The sequence below is a fragment of the Symphodus melops genome (genome assembly GCF_947650265.1).
Source record: "Symphodus melops genome assembly, chromosome: 9".
NCBI lineage: Eukaryota > Metazoa > Chordata > Actinopteri > Labriformes > Labridae > Symphodus > Symphodus melops.
In genome coordinates, this window is record NC_136699.1 from 14,103,085 (window position 1) to 14,127,632 (window position 24,548).

General features: G+C 40.3%; 1 protein-coding gene across 1 annotated transcript in view; it reads right to left on the bottom strand.

Annotated features, from left to right (window-relative positions):
- The window catches only part of tsc22d3 (TSC22 domain family, member 3), a 32,831-nt gene extending 9,854 nt beyond the window's left edge, over positions 1 to 22,977 (bottom strand). The window contains exon 1 of the mRNA XM_079352326.1: positions 22,275 to 22,977. Coding sequence (XP_079208452.1) covers positions 22,275 to 22,594 — 320 coding nt within the window. The 5' untranslated portion in view covers positions 22,595 to 22,977. The remainder of the gene's footprint in view (positions 1 to 22,274) is intronic.
- Positions 22,978 to 24,548: the final 1,571 nt, after the last annotated feature.

The window sequence follows — 24,548 nt, forward strand, 5'->3', positions numbered from 1 at the left end:
GGAAGCTGATTTATACACGTGGGTTCATTCCAAGGCGATACATTAGTTATACTATGCTATTAGCAATAAATTGGCTGGATTAATTTTTGTAATCATTTTTGCTAACTGTGCCATATGTTGGGCAATAATGTTGTCCTCAGCAAGTTTTTTTGAAAATGGGTTTGGCGGTGATTCCTGGTGCTGATGCTTGTTGTTTCACGCCATCCCTCACGCTCTCTCTCACCACATTTCCTATTACTCTATCTATCTCCAATCTACAAATAAAAGAGAAAACTAAAAATTCTATTAAAATAGATTTCAAAAAACCTTTTGAGAATATCTTTAAGCGAATTTCTGAAGCTATTGGCTACAAGAATAATTACCTTCATGATAAATAATATATATTTTTAATTATTTTATCTATAAAGGTGTTCTGATAATGCTATTTGCTTCTTAAAATGTATCCATTCCTAGACTTGATATGTGTCCGATAACCCTTTGTTAGTAATCAGTTTTACAAATACATATAATTGTCATTTTCTTTAACAGCTGGAGACTATTCACCATGGATGGATGCCATGTTTGACTTGCTGGCCTGCTGACAACTAAACAAAAGAAAAACAAGAAGCTAGCAACAACTTAGCTAATACTCTGATAAAGTTCTTTCATTTGTCCCCTCGTGTTTAGGGATCTACACTTTAAATCACAATAAAAACTGCCTTCAATATTTGATAAGGACATAGTGATTATACGCACAGTTTTAAATGAAGTTTCACTGTTAGCTAGAAGCACGCTGTTCTTCTTTGCTATTCTCAAACAGGAGTTACAAGTGGAAGCAACAAATGTACTTCATTCCTTTCGTTGTAAGCCGTTGTTTACATGGAAACAGTTTTGATTAAATAATAAATGATGATATATAAAGCTGTGTTAACTGAATAACTTACCAGATAACACATTTTAGATACTAGAAAGAAAAAAATCCAAGTTTAAGAATGAATGACAAAAGGATACTGATAAAACCCCCCAGTCCTGCTTTTTATTCTTACCTTATATCTAGTCATCATTCTAATTTTACCACCTTTTCTCTGTCTCATTACCTCTCTTCCACACTTCACCCTTCTCTCTGTCCTGCCAAGTTTAAACCTGCCTGAGCCTGCAGCTGTGTGACCTAAGTCACCGGCAACTGGGACACTGGAGGGATCTAGGGCCTGGATGAGCCGTCCCCCCCAGTGCGTGTTTGTGTGCTTGCTTGTGTTTTTGTTTTTCTGTGTGTATGTCTATGTGTGTGGTTGGACACACGCTTGCATACGTGCTCACTCTCACACGCCTGGCCTCGTTAGCACAATCTGGATTTGACTGGATGATAGGCACCCTGCAAACTTTCACCGTCAGTGTCATCTAAACAGAGAATCGTTCCCACAGACTCCAGCAGGCTTGTCCACTGAGCTTAACAGCTAATCCGCTGTCACCTGCAATATGACGATGGAGCAATGGCAAATTTCCCACGGGTAATACGAGATGAGTCATTGGAGGTCATTGCTAAAGACAGTAAGCGTTCAATATTTCTACGTAAGACAAGACACTTAAATACAAATGCAAATTGAGAACCAAATTCTATTTCATGTTTAACTTTTAAAAAATCATAATTTGATCAAATCTTAAGAGTGATTTTTTTGGCTGATTTTCCAAAAATGTCTTGTAACATGTACAGATTGCATACTATCTTGGCCTCCGAAGAGGAACATACTAAGGTTATCATAAGTCGATTTGAAGGTGTCTGTCGTTGAGTGTTCCGTTTAAAAATAAAATCTTTGCTCTTGTTATTTTCATTTTCCATTATTTCTGATACTTTCCAAACCTTTAGGGGGATTTCAACCTGAGTTCATGGAACAATAAATCATAGATCACACAAGTCCTTGACATGTCCAGTCGTGTAAATCATACAGGACAGAGATGATATAACGTACAAAAGCGGATTGTCTGACCAATGTAATGACTTGTGACTGACAGGCTGAACTTGTCACAATATGAATGAAAGTGAACCAACCAGCATTGCTAACTACATCAGATTCACAGTAGCATGACGTCCACTGTCCAACTGGTCTGCAAATTGGAGCAAAGACAGTAGTAATGTTGCCATCTTGAAAGCGTTGGGTCACTTTGTTGACTGACAGCTCCAAGACCTAATCTTTTTATCTAAAGTATAATCTCAATCTACGGCTAGAAGTTAGAAGTTACACTTTATTAATCCCACGAGGGGAAATTCGTTTTTTTTACACTCTGTCTAACACACACATAGGCCGAGATACACACTCATGCACAAACAGGGTTCCAGTGACATGCATTAATGGAGAGGTCTCAGAGTGAGGGGGCTGCCCACAGCGAGCGCTCCAGAGCAGTTTTGGGGTTCGGTGCCTTGCTCAGGGGCACCTCGGCAGTGCTCAGGAAAATGGACTGGCACCTCTCCAGCTGCCAGACCAATTTCCGGACTTGGTCCGTGCCGGGACTTGAACCGGCGACCCTCCGGTTCCCAACCCAAGTCCCTACAGACTGAGCTACTGCCGCCCCAAGTCAAAGACTACAAGTCAAAGACAGCAGTGACCATAGCTGCATTTCATCAAACTTACTCATCCTAGCCTGAGGAAGTTTCATCAGCCAGCCTTCTCCTGATCTCGACAAGCCAAACAAATCATTTTACTCTCTTTCAACAAGACCACAGGAATGACTCAGATCACAATCAGTTTTTCTCTTTCCACACACACTAAGACCCAGGACAGAGAGAGCTGTAAATCTTTTGGGTACTAATAAAACAATACACCAATGGTATTGGGGGAGGGAGGGTTATGTCTTAATGCTGAAATGTATACAGATTCTCAGAAGGTGAGACCATTTGATGCCCTTGAAAAGACTTGTTTGAACACAAATTCTGGTTTTACGGAATTTGCGTTCAAACAGGATCTGGACTACTTCTTTTTGGTACTAAATGTTCTCTCCAGATCTTTAACGTTCACTCCTGAGATCGTACTCACTGTATGTGTTTTATTTCAGAGGCAGGTCTATTGAGGAGTGAGATTGATTGCACGTGCAGCCTCTGTCCGTTAGGCATCAAGCTAGGCTGTGTTCATATGTAAATATGCACATAAATTAGCCTGTACAGTTCCATTAAAACCTTTCACAGGCCACTTTTATTCTCTCTCAAAGGGTAACGCTCATATATTTAGCAAACCCTCCTTTTCAAATGGCGTCACAAATGAAAAGCATCTCACTTGAGAGTATAGTTCTGAACAGCGTGTCAAACATGCAAACAGAGAGGGCTTGAGACTCAGAGAACACCCTGTACAATATGTTTCCTCAGCCTGCCTGCGTGGTGAGGATCCCCCACTGACAGAGGACAGGCCGACAGAGACGATGAGAGGAGCAGATGTGTGGACCGACATCTACTTCCACGTGTCTCAAAAGGCTTCATGTTGTAGTTTGGTAGAAGAAAAAAAGCTTCAAGGAACATTTATGAGAAAAATGTAATTAAAGCAGCCACATCTCCTGTAAAGAAAAACTGAAATGTATACCCAGATGTCGGCCACCCACGTGAAGGCTGTGAAACAAATATGTTCAGGCTATAAACACACTTATTACATCACTTATTGTTCTCACTGGGAAAGCCTGGAAAGTGAATGTGGATTTTTAAGTGTTTCGTCGATGCACTTTCAGAATAAAAGAAACCAAAGTAAATGCAACCGTGCACCATGCTTTTGCTGCTTGTCGAATTACTCGCAAGGTCTTTATTTAAATATTTAAAGATTAAACCTTTTGAAAAATGTTGTGACTTTATTAAATCATAGTATGTGTTTTTAACTGATGATAGAAAACTCTATCTCTATTCTCTATTCTTTTCATCTTTAGACAATGTTGTTGTTGAAAAATATGAAAAAACAGTCTCTTTTGAAACAGTTGTCTCTGGCTGTGTAATTACATAGTGTGTTAATACATGCATATATGTATGCAATTCATAACTAATCCATGAAGGGTCAGTGAAACGTTTCATCAGTTATAAAATGCTTTGAAGTCTTGTAGTCTGGTTCCTCGGACAAGCTTCAACTGATGTACCTTTAAATGATTTCCAGCAGATTTTTAACACTGTATTACTGGTGGGTCTGCCCTGGATCTATGTGCTTTTCAATGGCTGAAAAATATCTGTAACTGATTACATGCAGTTATATAATAATCCATAGGGCTCCTCACCAGTGGTATAGAGTTTCTCTGTCACTGAGCAGACAGCTTTACGTAAGTCTTATTCAGATGTGGAGATGCATTCATAGCTGTTCATTAACTTTGCTTTGGAGTTAGTACTGTCTCTGTCTTTTACAATAGTTTCTTTATTATTGATGAATTGTCATTATATTTAGGTAATGACAGTGAAAAATCTTTGCAGATTGCAAAGCAGATAGCAAACAAGCTCAACTTGTCTCCTAACAACCATGTCTATCCACTTATCCAGGGCTCAAATATTAGACTATTTTTGTGTGAGTAACTGATGGTCATTTTGCAGGTTTGAAAGAGCAACAAGAAAGGCCTGTCAGGATGTGAGTTAGTCAAAGGAAGAGATCAGCATCAAAAGCGTCTGTGTGATCTGAATAAACCGGGAACTTAGTGATATCCAGCCAGGCCCAATGCTGAGTTAAGAGGGTGTTGGGAGTTTACAGGAACCCCAGCCTATCCTGCCTTCAAAAAGCCAAAGAGCTTGCCCCTCAGGTACAGACGCAAGTCTGATAAGCTGCTCTGATTGGTCATTCCAATTTTCAGTTTTTTTTCTTCGCTTGGTCACAGTCCATTACAGGGCATGCACCCGGTTTGAGCAGAAGGGGAAACAGATAAGAACTTGACTGCAGGACATTTGGTTTCACTGCTGAACTCTGAAATTCAGATGACCGTCCTCTGGAGTGGCATCTTACCTTGTGTTGATGATAAAATAACATAAACCTAATAAACATTGAAGCATCTACAGTTGCAGCAGATGTCTTTTCCTGCCGTGTGGTTTTTTAGGCCACTTAGAGCAGTAAGCATTTGTGACTTAACAAATGAGCCCTTCTTTTTCTAATGGGATTCTCCTTGAACAACACTTCTCAGCCACAGCTCATTGAGCATGCTGTTTTGCAATGAATGTAAATGTTTGAACTAAAGGAGCACGTTTTGCTGTCTCTGCTGAAAAATCACTCTCAAAGGGCCACGACTTTCCAATTTGTGCAAACAAAACATTTTTGAATAATTAGTGAATTGCAAAGAGGCTCACATCTACATGTATCTCTCAGGGAGCCAAACATTTATATAATATTCTTTTAAAATGTGAGGAGTTTAAAGCAGATGATTTGCTGAAATGCAAAGTAAAGGTTCAAGTTGGCTCCCAGAAACAAACAGGAAATACTTCGATTTGAAAACGACTCTTGGATCTGGTGTAGCTTGAGAGTACACAAGACAAATTGTCTTTCTGAGATATCTTCTTCCTGTGTTGCACAGAAGAGCCAGCAAACACGATATACCTTCCCAGCCTTAGTAAAAAAAGTCTTCGGTAAACAATGTGAGCTGAATTGGCTGGCCTCCAACGTGTACCCAAGGGGTCCAAAGTTCACTTATGAAAGCAGAGAGCGCTCTCTGATCTGTTTGCACGTAACACACAGGTAAACAAACACACTCCCATGCAAGTTAAGGTGTGCATTCAAGCATAAGAAACAACAGCATATATTATTGTGTGCATACTGTTTGAATGATAAAAATGGACAACATGCATCAAAACATTTACACAAAAAAAAGGCACACATTTGAGGTCTGATGTGTGCAGATAAAACACACACACGCATGCAGACAAGCAGTCTCTTTTGTCTGTGTGGACGTGTGGATTTCAAGTGCTTGGCAGGCCAAAGATCACATTCTCAAATAACAAATAGAGACATGTTTTACCATCATGACACCTTTCAAACATTGAGGTCCGTTAATGCTTGGTTTTTCCTTCAATCACTATCGTTTTCGAAGGTGTAGGTTTTTAAACTGCAAGAAACTGAGATCGAGGAAGAATTGCAAACTCAACTTCACAAATGTCTTCTGTGGCACAAATCAAAATGACAGCCTGTCTTGAAAGTGCGCAGTGAACAAACATAGAAGAGGATCGTTACGCTTTACATCTTCTGGAAAGATACCGAGGACTGACGTAAAATCTGCAATCTGATCTCTGATCTCTTAGCTGCCATGACAAGTGCGCAAGAGCCCTTTATTGTTTTGAAGATGGACAGATTTGCCCTGGAAAGAAAGTCTTCGTGAGCCAGCTAACTGTCACATTATCTTCATACTAAAATCAGAGAGTTCAGGCGTTTAACGACCAGGTTCCCACACGCGATGAAGTGGTGTGAGTTAAGATAAAAAATTCAAAATGCTTCTAACTCGTGCAGCTTTTGTTTGCTAACAAAGCGTTCAAATTAGTTTCCAAGATCCTAAACAATAATTTTTCCAGAGATTATATATAATATATAATCAGAGAGAGGATGAGAGCAGGAGAGGCCTTGGGGATCAAAAACTCAGGCACAGTGATCTGGAGCTGAATACTGATCCGTGCTTGTGTTTGGCATCAGCCCTGTAAAAGCACAAGCGCACGCTACAGGGCATCATGAAACAGGAGAATTATGCCAGGCTTGGCTTTATGGTGCACACAAGAACAGGTTACTGCCAACACATTTGTCTGAGAAAGTTGGAACTATATCTTTATATATTACCCGTAATAAAAACATGTATTTCATCGGGTTCACCTGGCTGTGGTTCAACAATAATAATACAATGTGTATGTGATGATATGTCTGAAATATGAAGCAAATTAAATTTGGACTGACACATTTATAGAATCTTTTATGACTCTTGATGACAATTAATTCACTTAGGACACACGTGAAACTCATGTTAGCATTGCAAGCTATTTCTTCAAGAACTATTTCAGGATTTGCAGAAGTGAAACAAAAATCGGGTGAAGTCACAGGTTCCCACACCCGCTGTACGACTCCTGACCTGTACTTAAATACACACTTAGAGAGTTAAAACCATAAGTCATTATCTCTGTTTTCCAGCGTGTGCCTGATGTCTTTATCTCACCATCATAATGACTGTGGTGTTCTGTCTTGGTACAACTGTAATTACAGTCCAACCCGCAAAGGACGGCACACAGCGTGGCGCCTGCCAGTGCGCTGCCAACCTTTACGACACAGACACTCGATAGACTCACAATAGTCAAGACAATAGTAGCTGAATGTGGCCCTTTATTTTATAGCGTGTCAAATAATTGTGTCTTGCAGCAGAGGGGTTCACTTGATGGTCTAACTCTTGTATCTTGTCTGCCACCTTGTGCACATCAGTTGTCCTGCTGCCTCGCTCTGTGTAAGTTCTCTCTCTCAGTCTGCAGTGCGCTGCAATCCTTCATCTATCAGCCCATTGTTATTCCTGTCTGTTCACACAATCTCTCAGTAGTAAATCCTACCTGACTGGCAAGCTTCAGGACAGCCTCACCCTCCCTCGCGGTTATTATCCTGTCTCTGACCTGTCTCGTCATTTTGCAAGTTGTTGTCTACTGCTCTGTCTCAGGTGTTACTGCCATGTCATGCACGTTTGTTTATCAGGGAAAATGAGCCAAATACTTTGCTCTGTATATTAACTGAAAGCTGCATAAAAATGCAAAGAAGTAGGAGGAGTGAAACAACATTAGCCGCACACATTTTGAAGCTAGTTAGTTGTCTTAGATCTTGACTGTATTCCCAGAAAATACAAATATGTCCATATCATGCCTTCTCGTTCTGCAGTTCAAAACATTCAACCAAAAATGTAAAAAAAAAAAAAAGATAATCTACGACCTCCTTTAGTGCTTAAAATCAAAGACAGACTACATGAAGTGACTTGTAGGGGAAAATGCAGAAGAAAGACTTTTTTGTGTACATATACACATTTGTATAAAAGAGCACACGTCATTCAGAAGGTACATTACTTAAATGACCTTCGTTACGGCATGGTAACACTTCTTAACATGCCCATGAAAGTCGAGGAAAATGCTGACCAACCACAATTTTTCTGCATTTGGGTAAAAAGGACACTGTGTGACGAAAGAATATTACCAATATTGTTTCTAGTTCTTTCAAGTTTTATTTTGGTTCTGCAAAAAAAAGAAAAAGAACATCCAAAGACGTCAAACAATGGGGCAGACAGACACGCGAATTAGGGCGATAACAAGCATCCAAGGGGTGGCCTTTCATCAGCTCACCAGATACTGTGTGTGTCTGGGCTCTGCAGCCCTGAGGACAGCCCCTCACTTTGTATCAAAGACTGTGCAGACAGCTACCAAACACCAAAACAGGAAAATACAAAAATGAGGAAGAGAAAACGAGAGGAGGAGAGAGAGGGAGGGAGGAGAGGGCTTTCACAGCTGTTGTTAGGCAGCGTTTCCTCTGATAGGAGGTGTTGGCTGTACTCCCAGTTCTTAAGATAAACTGACAGAAAACATGGTTACCTTGAGATGTGTGGGTGTATGCTGGTGTATGGTGTATTTAAAAGGGATGTGTATATATATGACAGAGAACTAATGTAAATGGAAAATGGAAATAAAAGCTGATCAGACAGAAAAAAAACTTTTAGTGAACTTTTTATCATACTTTTTAAAAGTGCTGCTGCACTTTAGAAATAACAAAACACAGGGAACTTAGGACACTATCATTAAGCATTATCTTATAAGTCCAAAAAAATAAGTTAAAGTTAGGTCTGCTAGATCAAACCCTACCCTGTGTTCATTAGAAGACACATAATAGAGTGTGTTTGGGATGTTGTGCAACAGTAGCAGACATCTGCAAAATGTGTTAGCCTCTTATCACAGGATCATGATAGTAAGCAGAATCTAAGTCCTTAATCTACCCCACTGCATGTCTCATTGTGTTTGTGACAGCAGATGCTGTGAACATATGAAATCCATGGCAATTCTAAGTCGATCATCTTTATTACATGCAGTTATTATCAAGATTTTAGATATGCTACATTGAGCTACATCTATCTGATAGGCCTACATGTCTAAAAGTGGGGATTCCCAAAAGATGCACTGAAAGAAATTCAGAGTGTGTGCTTAATGTTGAACACCCAATGTGAGTCCTTGTGTTTGTTACCATCTGTTTCAATAAAAAACAAAAGCAAACTCCAGTTAAGTTGCCAACATAAGGAGAAAATGAGAGACCCATGAAAGACAGGCCCCAGGAGAAGGTATTATCAGTGATGCTGTTTTCAATGCACTGGCTTACATATCACTGCAGAGAAAACACACAGGGACTAGCCCTGGCTCGTCTGAATCTGATATCTTTTTCTAGAAAGCTTATTTGAATGTGAATAGGAGGAAGTATCCTGCTTATTATTTCTTTCATATCCACCCCTCGCTGGTTGTCATAGAAAAACAGCCCTAGACTTTGTGTTTTTTTATGAGGGTGTTTCTCTAAATTTCCCACTGATATGAGCTACAATAGCATCCTTTTCCCTACAGAGAGATGGGAAGTGGGCCTAGGAACAAAAGACACACAGAAATACACCTCACTGAAACCATCCGAAAGATCAGATTAAAACATGATTCAATGATGACTGAAATGATAAAATCCTGGACAACAAATACATGGAAGGATTGCCAGTGTTTGCCAACATGTGTGCACTGATGTGTGTGTGTGTGTGTGTGTGTGTGTGTGTGTGTGTGTCTGTTTGTTATGTAACCTCTGGTGAGAACAGGACTCTGTCTTGGAAATCAGAAGGAGCATTCAGCCATTACAATACACCCACAGGTTATTCATGGATGAAGAGTCAGAACATTCTACTTTTGACCGGTCAAACTTGAGACAGCCCTCATCCACCATTGCCCTCAAGCACGTATACTTCCATACAAAACAACAGAGCGGGTCATTGTGTTCTTTTTATTTCAATGGGGAAATAACTGGAAAAAAACAAAAGAATTTACTTAATTGGAAGACGTTAAATTGTTGGCTATCTGCTCCATGCAGGACATAATGGAAAAATTGTGTTTCAAATCAAAAACTGAGCCAAAGTTTTGCCATTTTATCCATGCCTGTTGGATTAGATGGGTGCTTACATGTCTATTTGATGTGTTTCTTCTCTTTTCTACATACAGTTCAGCACTTCTCTTCCCAGAGGATTTAAGAAACTCCAGCTCTGCGTTATGCTCCATACGCAGCAACAGTGGATTTGAGGTCAGATTCTAACCTGATAATACTTACAACTCGAAAAAACAAAAACAGTTTCATGACAGATTTGTACACTGTTTTCTTCCCACACAGTGTGACCCTGGCATATAAGCCGATAGCAAAACAGTGCTTAAATATGCTAAACAAGTCTGAGGGTGAATCATCAGTAAAAAATATCAGGGGTTAGGCAGGGTGAGGAACAGATGGAGATGCGTAGGAAAGGGAGAGAAAACAGCCATGCACCTCACAACAAAAAAAACAAAGGATGACTGTAGATGTGATTCATAAAAGATTAAAAACTGTTTCTTTAAGGGTGCACAATTTCAAAAAGGCCTCCAAGATCAGACCCGTTTATCGCTGCAGTACATCCCTGTTGTGTCCACGTATCTGAATATTAACTTTACTTTTCTCATGACTTGTCTCAGTTGACCTCTGAGGAGCCCTGAGCTGGAGTCAACTGTCAGTTTTTGAACAAAAAAAAAACAAAACAACACCCTGACCCCACCTTACTTCCACGCCATTTGCTCAGAAGCACTGAAAGGTCCTGACCTCAAGTGTTACATACATTCCCCTTTTCTGCAGGCTTCACTTCCCCTATGTGACACCTTGTATTCAGGCGAGTCACAAATAGGTCTTTGTCTGCATCGCAGGCCGCTGAAAGGCTTGTGTCAGGGACTTCGACAACAGCTTGGATGGAATCTGTTTGATGTGTGTAAGGAGGGAGCGAGTTGGGAGAAATAGTGGAAGAAATTGATAAAAAAGAAAAGAAAAAGAAAGTTCAAGCATTCAACAGCATTCCTCACAGAGTCCTACATTTTCTTGCCAAGATCTCTATTACATTTCATAAGAGGATAGCCTACTCCGGGTCTGCGTAAACACCCGAGAGTGCAAACATAATGATGATCTATGACTCACTCCTGTCTGTGACACCACACTGGAAGGAATGCAGAGAGGGGTCGCCTAATGTCTGGTGTTAACTGCTCCTCATGATGGCACAGTTAGATTGCAAGAGGGAGGGCCACATAATCAGATACACACGACTAGCCCGGGACGTTCCCTGGTACGACTGCCTCTTTTAGAAACAGTGACACAAAGGAAGACTGAAGCGAGGCCTTATTGGACGGGATACGTCTCGTTATTTTCGCTCATTAGAGTCGCTCTGTATCTGCCTCTCTTTCTCTCAGAGCTGGGGAGCAGCCAGTAAGATAAAAAAAATCACAGACTCACTGGAACTTGGCACGTTTGGTCCCTTTTCTCTCTCTCTGGCTGTTGTCTGCCAGAAAGGGGATCCAGAGAGAGAACAGGAGCTTTGTAGAACGGCTCCATCTTTTAATTCTGCTACCACTGTCTGCAACTGGGAACAAACTGGACCCCAGTCATTTAGCCTTTCCTTTCTACAGTTCAAGTTAAATTAGGGGGAGCCTATTGACATGAAGAGCCATGTTTACATGCAATGAAATGCAGATATAATCAGCTGCGTGTAGGCAGTGACTCACTATAAAAACTGCACTGTCATCACAGAAGAAAACTTTTGTATTCCGCTCCTACATTTTCAGTTTCTTTCGTTCTCATTTTTTATTTTTATTTTTGCTTCCTTTTTTTGGAGCGTGAACACTTGAAGCCAGTAAGAGCTTGGAAAGTTGGACGAACCAGGAACAAACAGGAAACCACATTCATTACACTAAAGTCAGAGTCTGATTAAGGTTCATGAGGATTTGCCAGTAACTTGGCTCTATTGAGAGCATGCAAACTGTAAACAGTAATTCAAAGTGGCAGTTATATGACATTACGTTTCTTTGCCAAGCTCTACCCTTGCCAAAGGAAAAACATAATATTTTTTCTAATATCACAAGATGTTTTTTTTTTGTGTGTGTGTGCATACTTGTATACATCTGATGACACAAAGTCATTGCATAAAGATGTGAGCAGCTTTCTCAACATGTTGTTGCGTCGGTGTCCTCACTTGACAGCATTGAAGTCTCTTGCTTATTTTTCTCATCCTCTCAATGTTGTGCAAATGCATATTTTAATGATGCAATTACAGATAGCAGTACAACACAGTGTGTGTCTTTCAAAACAGGGCAACACCTCAGAATGATTTGATTGGACTAAATGTTAAAATGCCACTCAGGGGCTGCAGATTAAATTAGAGATACAATTGCAGAAGGGGAAGCAGACATCAGAGACCCCAAAAAGAATCCAATTACTCATTTATGTTAAACATCCACATTACACATCCACACATCATTGTTTAATGGACCAAAAAAAACAGCTTACTGGCACTTTACTAACTTTGACATATAATCCCTGAGTGAAGCTACATTCTTCCATGCTTTTTAATACTAAACTCATTACCCTTTTCCCTCATTGCATGACACGAGGGTAATTTTCGGGAAACTTTTGGCTCTTAAATGTACACATCCACCCAAAAAGAGCTAATTTGTTTACTGTCAAACACAGAAGTACATTCAGGAGAGAAAAATGTAAGCTTTCCAGTCAATACAAAAATAGCACTTGTGTTTGCCAGTGCTGCACCCTTTCATGTGTTTTTGAAAAAGTGTGTCTTCGTGACCTGAACAGGTTCAGAGAGGTAATTGTTTTCTTTCCCAGAGTCATGGAGCACTCCGAGGTAACGGGCTGAGGCAACAGCATTATTGAAGTATGTCTAATACTATTCCTCTGTCCTGCGGGGGTAAAGCTATCATGAGAGTGCTTGTGTAAGTAGGTATGAGGGTCTGCTTTGTATTTTTGTGAGGGACAGGTGAGCTGTGACGTTCCAAGCTAATTTCCCTGCATTTCAAACATATTTCTCTTCCCAGAGTTTATGTGTCTCTATCTGTGTGTGTGTGTGTGTGTGTGTGTGTGTGTGTGTGTGTGTGTGTGTGTGTGTGTGTGTGTGTGTTTGTGTGTATGTGTGTGTGCGTGTGTGTGTTTGTGTTGAGCACATCGTGTACCCAACCTGCGTGTGAATAATGCCCAGGAATGAGATAGGCTAATGATAGGCCTGGCACTCTCCTGCTGCATGAAAGCACTGTCTGGCTGCATTGTGAAGCAGACTATTGTGGTGAGAAGAAAAAAAGTCAGCGAGGGGCAAGTTCACAGGATTATGAAACAGAGAGAAATGGATGGAATAAGAATCAGATAGAACTTAAAACCCCACAGGGGTTCCTGTTTTCAAATGAAAAATAAATCTGTTAATTATGACGATTTACATAACTTATTTGTCTTTGCATTTTAAAATATGCCCGCTTTCCCATTCTCAACCTGTGCCATTAAATATACAGCTGTATGAGTGACCCTACATATCAAAATATGACACTTTAGGTCCTCATGAAGCATCATGTGATATCCCTGTGTTCTCGGTTGTTGGTTTAAGAGGAACTTGATAACGTAATTTGATACGATTCCTCATTTTAGAACTTTTTATGAGATGTAACTGTGTAGCGTTCATCCATACGTAATTTTTCAAAGTCAAAGTAGCTTTGCTGCTTTAACATGAACAAGTTGTGTTTGTGCTTGAATAGTTTTGATTGTCATGTTTGAAATCTTCGGTTCACAGACCAAGCTGGTGTATTTGATGATTCGGTAGAAACAACATGTTGCCTCTATGTATGAAGGGGAGCTGAATTACTTCTCTTCCATGGATCTGGACAAAGACAATATTTTGTTTTCCCGCTGAAGATCAACTGCTTCTAACTCAAGCTGCTGTCACTGTAGTATTCGGGTGGATTACATGTTCCCACTTCCTATACAGCATAAACCCATGCTAATAAAGGAACTCAGAACAAAACCTTAACTGCCCTCTAACCAGCAGCTCATGCAGTGTAGCTCAGCCTGGGTGGTTTTATTCCATCATATCAGCTTCCATGTATCCTCTCTCTACAGTATTAACTATAGGCAAGACAAATATTTTCCATTGCCTGACAAATGCTGTGCCGGCTGTTGTTGTGTGCAAGCTGCAGCCTGATATTAAGCGTTACAGTCTAATGCCTATTTAAAGAGAGTAATTATAAGATATTTGCTTTTTGTGATACTATTACTCATACTTAAGTACAGGGCTGTGTGTGTGGGAGTGTGTGCTGTGGAAAACGTTGAAAAGCTGCCTTGTTATCTGCATCGGCGCCATAATCATGGTCCAAACTGATAAGGCAGAGAGTGAAAGAAACGCTCAATGCAACCCCCACTTTTATTAGAACTTATATAAGTCCAGCAGCTGCCATCGTGAAGGACAGAGATGGAACAGAAAGAGAAAGAGGAAGGGACAAAAAGAGAAACGACGAGTGAAAAAACTGAAGTGAAGTGGCAAATTAAAGAGAGAATGATGAAGAGAGTTTCACAAAAAAAACCTATTAAAGAAGAGATAATAATGGACTGTGTCCCTCACATGATGTATTTGTTGAATGTCTTTTTGAACATTTGGTTGTTGTTGTGAATATTACCAATCTTCTGCTCCTTTTATGTCCTAATTCTGAAGTGCTACCTGAAAGGAGATCCTTAACTTGGGCTTCATGTCTATTTTGTGTGGCCTTTCCAATTATAAACGACTCATGTTTGTGTTACAAAGCTGGGCGTCAGAGGCTTCTGTACAAAGAGTCTTCATCCGAAAACCACAACATTTTGGACAAATTATGTTTCATAACCACAATAGAATCCAGCCGGTATTTACTTGACACTTGGATATTTATGATTTATAACTGCAGCATGATAACAATCATCAAATTGCCGTTATGCAATTCAGAAAGTACCCGATCATGGTTCAGTAAATAAAGAGGTTTAGTTTCAAGTTTGATTAATATTTCAGGGTATACCTTGTGTTTTTTGAGTGCTTTGTGCTGTAAAATCCACAAAACTACCTTTGTGATTATGTTCTCACTTCTATTGTGCCATATGGAAAATAGATGGCTGTAAATCCATTCTCTAAAACTTGTCCAGCCCTCTCTGATGTGGATGATTTGGCTTGAAGGTCTAACTTGACGTCTTACTTATAGATTTATAATCCAGCTCTGGTACATACTGTGACTCTTTCCTGCCAGTTGAAGAAGAGCTTAGCTGGATTTCTCTCCTCAATAATGTTGTGGGTCACTTTTATCTACTCTAAGCTGTACAGTGCATGAGTGTGTGTGCGTGTTGACAGGGAGTGTCTCGCTTCTTCCAGACAGACTGATGATTCATCCTCCTGACCTTTTCAGCTGTCACTGAGGAGTACTCTGTTGTTTGACAAAAACATTTCAGGATTTACATTTATTTCAGGTTATTTTAACATGTTTACAATAATTTACAATTGAGAAACCAAAAGCAAAACCAACAAATCAGTAACCCGTCTGAAACATCACTCCACTGTCAGTCACACTCACTCCTATATATAAGCGTTGAAGTCTCTTGCTTATTTGGTTGTTGTTGAAAAAATATATATTTATATTTTTTTTTTATTTTTATTTTTTTTATTTCTTAATTTATTTTATTTTTTCTTGAAACAGGTGGGCACTTTTGGCAAAAAAAAAAAAAAAAACCTAATTAGTGGCACTATTTTCATCCGCTGAAGTGGCAAGTGGCAGGGATACTGTTCTAAGACAATAGAACAGTGTTTGTGATCATGTCAGGATAAACATCAGTTCTCATAGGTCATGGATGTGTTTGACCAGGTTGATTCTGTATAGTGTGCAGGCTTTTTTGGAAAAAAAACCTAAAGAGAATAATTCTAAGTAGGACACATTCATGGTTTAATGTTTTTCATTTTTATTACTCTGAACAAACCTGTTGATTGACGCAAGCACATGGGAGAAATAAATTAGATTTGAAAAACAAAGTAAAGGACTTTAAATTGCATTAATAAATGTTCTTTGATTAATGATCATCATCACTTCTCATGCACCTTGAACAGACAATGACATGCCTGTTGGATGAAAACAAACAAGTTACATAACTTTAAAAAGGGGGAAGAAAATGCAAACCCAATATAGAGACCACAAAGAATGAACAGAAGGAGATACTGTACTGTGACGACAATTTGATGATTTGTTTATCCTGTTGCTCAGGGCAACCAAACATTAAACCACAGGAGTGGTGGTAAAGGAAAAACGTGTAGTATTGGTACGAGTGGTATGAAGCTAGCTGACAGACCCTGATGTGAGTGTGCTGGAGTGCAGGGTGAGTGTTTGGAGAAAATGATCAGCCGTATAGCGTACCGTTCTACATCAGTGTGTAGTGCTATCCTAGAAGACTTAACACAAGCACGCTAACAGACACAAACACTTGAACATAAACTATTCTGCAGTAGGTCAGGCCTCTTCTGGCACCACATTAAGGGCAGCCTATTCACTAACTATACACCAAAGCCATAACTCAAGAGGGACATGAAAAAGCCATCATTGTGAATCCCACAGTAGCAGAAAGAAGATGAAGCACAGGGTTGATTCAGGGCGCAAACACGGCATTCATATATAAAGATTTTCTAATATCCAGTATTTTTTTTCTCTGAGCTTCCATCTGTTGCCCCCCCCCCCCCCCCCCCCCCCACTAAAGAAGTCAAAGTCTGTGTTATTGAGGAAACCACCATAAAACAAAAGCTTGTCATAACTTTTTACTTCCTCACACCAGTAAAGAATAACTTCCTCCAGTCAGAGTAACAGGTTGAGCTTTTTTTTTTTTTTTTTTTTTTTTAACCAAGTATTCAGTCTGCCTCTATCTGTTCACCCAGTGTCAACAGCACACTATTTTTAGCAGGTCCTGTCTATGTTTTGTCTTTACACTAGCCTCCTGTCTGGCTGTTTGTCTACCTCTGACTTTTTCCATTGCTCTCTCTCTCTCTCTCTCTCTCTCTCTCTCTCTCTCTTTCTCTCTCCCTGCAGCTCGCTCTCTCCCTCCCCTAACAGTCACTCAGACCTCGCCTTCGTGGCCTCTTGTTTGTTCGGGATTTACTCTTAAGGCTTGCCTGGCCATGAATGTGTTCTTCCCACCCCAACATCCTTCCCTTCGCTCTCTATCTGATAATCCCCCCATTTTTTCTCTACATCCGCTGCCTGGCCACCTGTAACCCAAGAACTTATGTAACTCTCTTCAAACGTGCATGAGACACAGAGTTTATCCACTGCATTGTAAAAAAACAACCCCAGCTTAGATCAAAGAAAATAAACTTTTGGACCCAGGTTCACAAATATAAGCTCTTTATGTGGGGTCTGTTTCAGATTGTAACAGTTTATGCAATAATTAATATATTATTGTGCTGCATGTTTGTTATGAACGTGTCCTGTGCTGTGAGATTATCTTTTCCTGTTACCATTATATAACTTTTGTGTGTCAAATGTGGTAAATATTAAAGAGAACACAGGGGTACAGGTCTGGGTTTTCTTTACCTTCTTCTCACAACACTGACATGCCAGACTTATTCATTCATTGGTGCTCAACCACAATATTGCCATTTTTTATGTTTTGTATTCTTGTTCAGCACTTTACACTCTTGTCACTCCCTCCTTCACTTTGTTTCCATTTTTGTCTTTTTCTTTTTTAATTTGATCAAATCCTAATCTCTATGAGCACACATTTATTTCATCATTATAGGATAAAACAGGCAAATAAGTGTCTTTCTTGGGGTTTTCAAATCGGTAGATCGATTTGCTTTCGTCAAGTCTTCTATGCAAATAGTTTACCATCATGGGCTGAGCAAGTGTATGAGCCCTGTGTTCGGCACCACTTTGACTGACAGTAGATACGCAGGTGTGAGATGTATGGAAATGAGCTGAAGAGGACACTCTGCAGTCATTTACAAGATACTTAAGTTATTTTTATTGAACACAATCAATCCACTTCCATCTAATAAAATAAAATAAAAACTGTAATAGTTATATAAAATCCCTGGGTTGCTAAAGCTTCCTTAGTAGTGACAGAGACGATTGTTTTGTTTTTTACCATAACGCAAAATGTAAAACTTGCATGGTTTCCTCGTAAATAGATTGAATGCAGGTTTTGTAGCAGAACTAGTTTGTGTTTGAAATCTGATCACAGAGTGGAGCTCCACAGCACAGTTTGATCTCTGGCGCAGCTGGATCCTGTCTACAGTGCATTGTGGGAGGGCTAGGTCATGTTCAGTAGTCAAGTGGACCAAAGCCAGCGGCCAGCGATCATCTCAGGCCAGACAGGCATACAGTAACCACGGCAACCGGGCCTGGGTCCTCATGGCAACAAAGTGTTTGAAGTCACGGGAGAATATCACACCTTGTCAAAGAGGGTAACTCATCCATCAGAGAGCTTTCTTTTCTACATATTTTTATTCTCTGAAACACTCGGATGCTAACTTACCTACAGACTCACAGACAGTTTGCCAGAATAAACATTCCCTGTCTTTCTCACACATTCCTTTTCCCTATTTGATTCAACATACCTGAAGATAAAAAAAAAAGTTGTCATTCTTTGCCTACTTCTGGCCTACCTTTTCTTTTAAAGTAGATTCTTCTCATTTACAGTACAACACTTTAGAAACCGGTGTTAAGCGCTTCCTCTCTTTGTGAAACTCTGTTAGATAAAACAACATTTTTGTCTCTTTCAGGTTTCACATTATCTCTCTGTTATCTTCTTATTCTGCTTTGCACAGGCTGAAAGGTGCACATTTGATGCTGTTGCAGAGAAAACTCCTTTTATGAGGTCTTTAACACTTTGTCACATCTTTGTGCGCTGCCTCTCTTTGTTCTTGCAGGGCTGACTGACCGGTCGAAGCCCTGCAGCCCTGTGATAAACATTGTGAGATCGCTTCAGGCTCTTCACCCCTCTTCACCCTGCCATGTGAGGGTGTTTAGTGGCTGCTAAGTACTGACTGATTGCCTGGGGTGAAGGTGTGCAAGAATACTGTTCTCTTTCCAGCAAAGTGTAGCTTTCTAAGCCTTTAAAGCAAATCAACACATTTCCTCTGGTTTTATCCCGAGGAAATCACAGATTCAGCCCCCTGATGTCTTTCTGGCTTGGCCTCAAACACCAAGCGAGACTTATGAGCTCAAATCCTCCTTGCAGCACATTTTCTCAACCCTTGAATCATTTACATAACAAGTTTGCTGGCCACTGCCTCACGCTGATATTCAAGCCCAAAAAAGATATCCTGGCAAGCTTCCTTAGGCCATACCGAACATTTTGTTCTGTTAACAAGTGGCAAATGAGAGTGATGGCCGCCCAGCAGATTGACCACCCAAGGTGAGGTCACAGTATAAAACCTCAGCCATGCTTTCATCCGAGGCGAGCGATCAAAAAAAATGCCTGAACTTTTACAGACCTCAGCAAGGCAGCTTTTTTGTTTCAACTGACAGGATTAGGCTGTGGGTACATGTGTGAATGAATGAGCGCGTTTGTGTTTCTGCATGGAAAGGCGAAAAATGGTACACTTTGGAAATCAATGTTTTAATCCGGCGAGAAAGCCTCAGCCACATGATCCGTGTCTGTGATTCCCACTCGAGGACACAAAGTGTTCTGGCGTAAGACTGCATTTGTGAGACTGAACAGTTGAGTCGGAACAGACCAATGCATGGTCACAAGGCCAGAGGTGAACACATGCATCAAAGCCAGACATGTTGAAAAGAATGGATTGGCATTTACAACCTGGAACCTATTCATAAAATCTCACTGTAGTAACATTGTATATACAGTATGTATGTACGTGTGTGTGTGTGTGTGTTGTGTATAAAGGGCCTTATTAGCTTATTACTATAAAAATATGTGTGTTTATTACTATGAAAAATAAAACAATCCAGACAAACTGGAGGAAGCTGCTAAATTATAGTGATGTCATTATAAGTATAAGTAAGAGAGTGAGCAAAAATAATTCTTGTGTAACGTTTAACCAAGGCCTGCCAACAGACATTATTCAGTTTATAATTGTGTAAACACTGAACGCTGTGAAAAATTACCTACCAGAGCAAATCCAAGAATAATTCAAAGTCTAAGTTCATGTGAGGAGCATGTCCTGACATTCTATGTTTCTTTGAAAAGCACTATTTGCTCTGAAGTCATTTCCTCTTTTTGTCAAAAGGGAGCTCTAGTTTCTGGTTCTCAATGTTTCTTCACTCCTTATCCTGCTTAATTTTTATAAAGTATCTTAATGACACGCCCCGGCTTTCATAAATTAATCAAAAACAGGTTTTTCCTTCATTGAGTAATAGAGCTCCACAGCACAAACGAAATCACTTCTAAAGGTGTTAGATTAATGAGCTTTTAAACCGCTGTTATGCAACTGAGCAGATGCAACTATAAAGTGTGAGGAAGTTCTCTGGAAAGCCTGGATACTTAATGCTTTTTCCCACTTAAGTAATGGCCACTGTATAATGTCTTGATCCAGGAATTAAAAACAAACAACATGAAGCCAATGGCTGTTTCCAACACCCCGGGAGTTTAGAAGTTCAAAAACTACAAATTATTAAAAACAATTACAAGGTGTCATATAAATAGAAACCTAGTTAAACTCGATGTACATTGATAGATATCACACATATAATACACATATTGTTCTTGGAGGAATTCAAACAGCATCAAGTCTAAAACCAGTGCCTAATACACTTTTTCAACTTTATTTTGTTCTTCTATGATTTGGTTAAGAAACAACAGCACCTATAGGAAAAATTAATCACTCATTATTTGAAGTGAAAAAAGTAGTCAATATAGTATTTCTGAATAGAGCTTGAGAACTTGGAACAGTGTCAACAGCATGAAGCGTCGTCAGTCTGTTGCTTAGAGAACATTGTAACCTTAAGAAAAAAAGACCTTTGACAAGAAGTGGTAAGAGGGTGCAAAGTTCAATACTGACTTTAAGCACCAACTGTACCATACCATAGACATAAAACACTATGTAACTGCCTGATAACCAAATGCATGATGTACTTCTTACCGACATACTGTACATCTGACATGCTGTATATCTCCATTTCAAATGAATGACGACATTGGCAAAGTGTATGACATTCATAGGTTGCTTTTTAGATAACAGGTATGTGTTGTTAACCTTATTTTCCATTGCAATCAATGCATTTTACTACCCAGATACCCAGTTAGCTTGTACTGTACATCATATTACCTCTGTATAGTAATAGTAACTGCTGGCTGGGGTTCAGAAGTTCACGGAGTGACAGTAAAAACAAAAACTGCAGCCGACTGGAAGGCTGCTAAGTGATAATTTGAGGCTGGAGTCATTTGACAGGAGAAGCCAAACAAACTGGCAGAATCTTTGAAGCTGAACTTTCCCTTTCTGTCAAGCACTTTGCAGTGTGCTGCCAGATTTTGTTTCATTAACACTCTTTGGCAGGAGGCAGCAACAGAAAAGGTGCCAGGCCAATTTTAATTGACCTCCTGCAAGTAAAAGATCCTTTTAATTGAATCAATCTGATAAAGTCTTGCTTTAGAATAATATTTTTGCCAGGTGTAAGGGTTTATTTCACTCTATTTTCTACCCTTGTTTTCCCTCCAAGTTGTGTTCTGTCGTTTTGAGGTAGAGCTCATTGTGTGCGTGATGCTTCGAGGAGGTTCCTAAGAGTTATCAGTGTGATGTTATGTAACATGTTGAATACAGTATGTGTCATATAGACATGGAAGGTCTACATGCAAATGTAGTCTTGTACAAATATTTGGACATGATTTGGACGATGTGAATCCCTACTTTAATTTCTTTAGATTCTTAGGAATACAAATGAAGCCACAAAGTGCTGTGTGTGTTGGACATACAAAAGGACAACCATATTCAAAATGATACTCAGCATCCAAAGGAGTAATAATTGGCCCCTTTCAAAGTCACACCCGACTTTATTTCTCCAAGAGGATCATCTGAAGACTTGACTAATGCTTAATCTGCTGTAAAGTGCTGATGAAAGAAAGTGGATTAGCCATCTGGTTTATATAAGCACTATTTTGTATTGTATTAAGATATGATAAATGCGGATGTAACAGTTTAACGAAAGAGTCTGAAAGAACTGAACGTTCCTAATAGAGGTTAGAAAAATGTTCAGTTAAAAAACACATATTTTGTGCTACTGTATAGGGCCCCTTTGTGGTACTGTATCAGATATGAATCCATAGACATACCTGTGAAAGTAGAGCAGTATGGACAGCATGGTCTGGTCAATGTTGCTGTTGCAGATCCCCTCATTGAGCAGGAAGCAGGGGTCCCTCACCACGGACTCCAGCGAGTCCTGCCTCATAATGTTGTTCAGCTTGTCCGTGTTCAGGTTCTGGTACATCAGCTGGTTTCGGAGTTGGCGGAAGTGGCTGACACTTGGGCTGCTGGGGCTTGGTAGGCCCTCTGATGGACTGCTGGACATGGAGTCATCACAGCTGTTTGCCAGGTCCAGGCAGCAGCTGCAGCAGTCCAGGCCGATGGGCGAGCGGCAGTCATTGTCAGTCATCTTCAAATGGACAGGTGGATGGATGAGGGGAGACGTCCAGGTGTGAACGGGCAGGTATACTGTGCAGGACTTTCTGGAGAGGATGGCAGAGGCTGAATGAAAGACAAAACAGAGACACAGACTGGACTTGTGTCTCCTCTTCAGGGCAAGCAGGGCAAAAACGGCAGATTGAGTTTCTCCCCTGAGAAGTTGCCGTCACGCTGGGCCACTCTGCCTGCTTCTATCCCTGAGTTTTCTCCTCCTGTGGCTCTGCTGCGTTTAGCCTTTTGTTCAGGGCTGTCCGCTGGGTTGCTACTGTAGAAGGAAACAGAGAGAACGCCCCGCAAACACACTCACACTCCCTCACTCCGATTCAGCAGGAGTGCGCTTGAAAGCAAAACCCAGAAGCTGCTTATCACTTTTTTCTTCCTCCACTTTTTTTTTGTCTTTGGTTGGTTTGTCAAGAGACAGTGGGAGGGAGCATGAAAAAAGGGAGGCAGACAGGGAGGGTGGGGAAACCCCTGTGATTGGTAAAAAGCAGTACTGGTATCACGCACAGGGCCCTCCCCTCTGTTCTCTTTCAGCTCAGTCGTGCAGGCATTATAAGAGGAAGGGAAACAGACTGCAAGGGAGTACAGCCTCAGAGCATGCTTGAAACATGTGCCGCTCTGTCAGCTCCACCCTGCCATGCTGACAGAACAAGGAGTGGCTGAGAGAGGGAAGCTAAAAAAAACCGCACAGACACGATAATACATCAGATTTGCTAATTTGTGAAAGAGAGATGAAATGTGAAATGTGCTGTAGATGTGAAATGTCAGAATTACATTTATGATCATTTTTAAACAACAAAGAAGTTGTATCATTGTTAACCAAGTGTGCTTTTAGTCACTTACTTACGTTGAAGTATAGTCTTTACATGACTTATATTATCAAAAAAAGGTTTTAACACAGTTTAAGCTTCCTTTGCCAACAAACTGACCAACTTTATTGATGTGAAGAGTTACATAATTCTTAACAAAATATTTTCCCTTTAAACCAGCTGTGAGAAACTCTCAACTTATGTCATATTTAAACTCCCCTGTGAAATGGTAAATGGTATGCATGCTACACCGACCCATTCACACACTGATGGCAGAAGCTGCGATGTAAAGTGTCCACTTATCCCATGCATACCCATATGCCACCACCGAAGCAGTGGGAGCATTTCTGTCTTATCCAAAGACACACGGGACATGTTGCTGCAAGATGGGGGATCGAAGATGCTGAGGATCTAACCCCCAACCTTCCGGTTGAGAGATCTCCGACTCTACCAACTGAGCAACGGGCGCACCAGTACCGTCAGTATCTGTGGACAACCCAGTACATTAAATCCAATTTCCTTGCTGCTCTCTCCCTGTGCATGCATTATTATTACTTTACAATAGAAAATGTCCTCCTGCTTTTTTGTAACTGAAAAATGCATCACTGGATTATTTTGTATTGTGTGCTTCATTATTCCTCTTATCAGAGTCCCACCTTGTGGTGGCTGTGAGAGTCAAAGAAAGTGCATATTTTTGCTGATGATTCCAGTTGATTTTGTAGGTCACTGGAATGTTACACTCTGTGTGTGTGTGTGTATGTGTGTGTGTGTGTGTGTGTGTGTGTGTGTAGGTGTGTGTGTGTGTGTGTGTGTGTGTGTGTGTGTGTGTGTGTGCGTGTGCGTGTTGCTTTGCACGTGTCCTTCACATAAGCTCAAGTTTGCTTTGAGTTCTTTAAAAACTCTTCAGGATCATGTGGATGTCTATAATAGCATAATGTAGCCTTAGCCGACTCACTTCTCTCCCATTGCCCTCCAGCATACTGCAGCCCTGGGTTAAAGAATCCAGATAAGTTAATGAATGGCAGCCACAATAGATGGCCAGACTAAAGACAGCCTGTTGTTTAGTGACTGCAATAGACTCCAATTTATCTATAGATCATATTTCATCACAAGGTG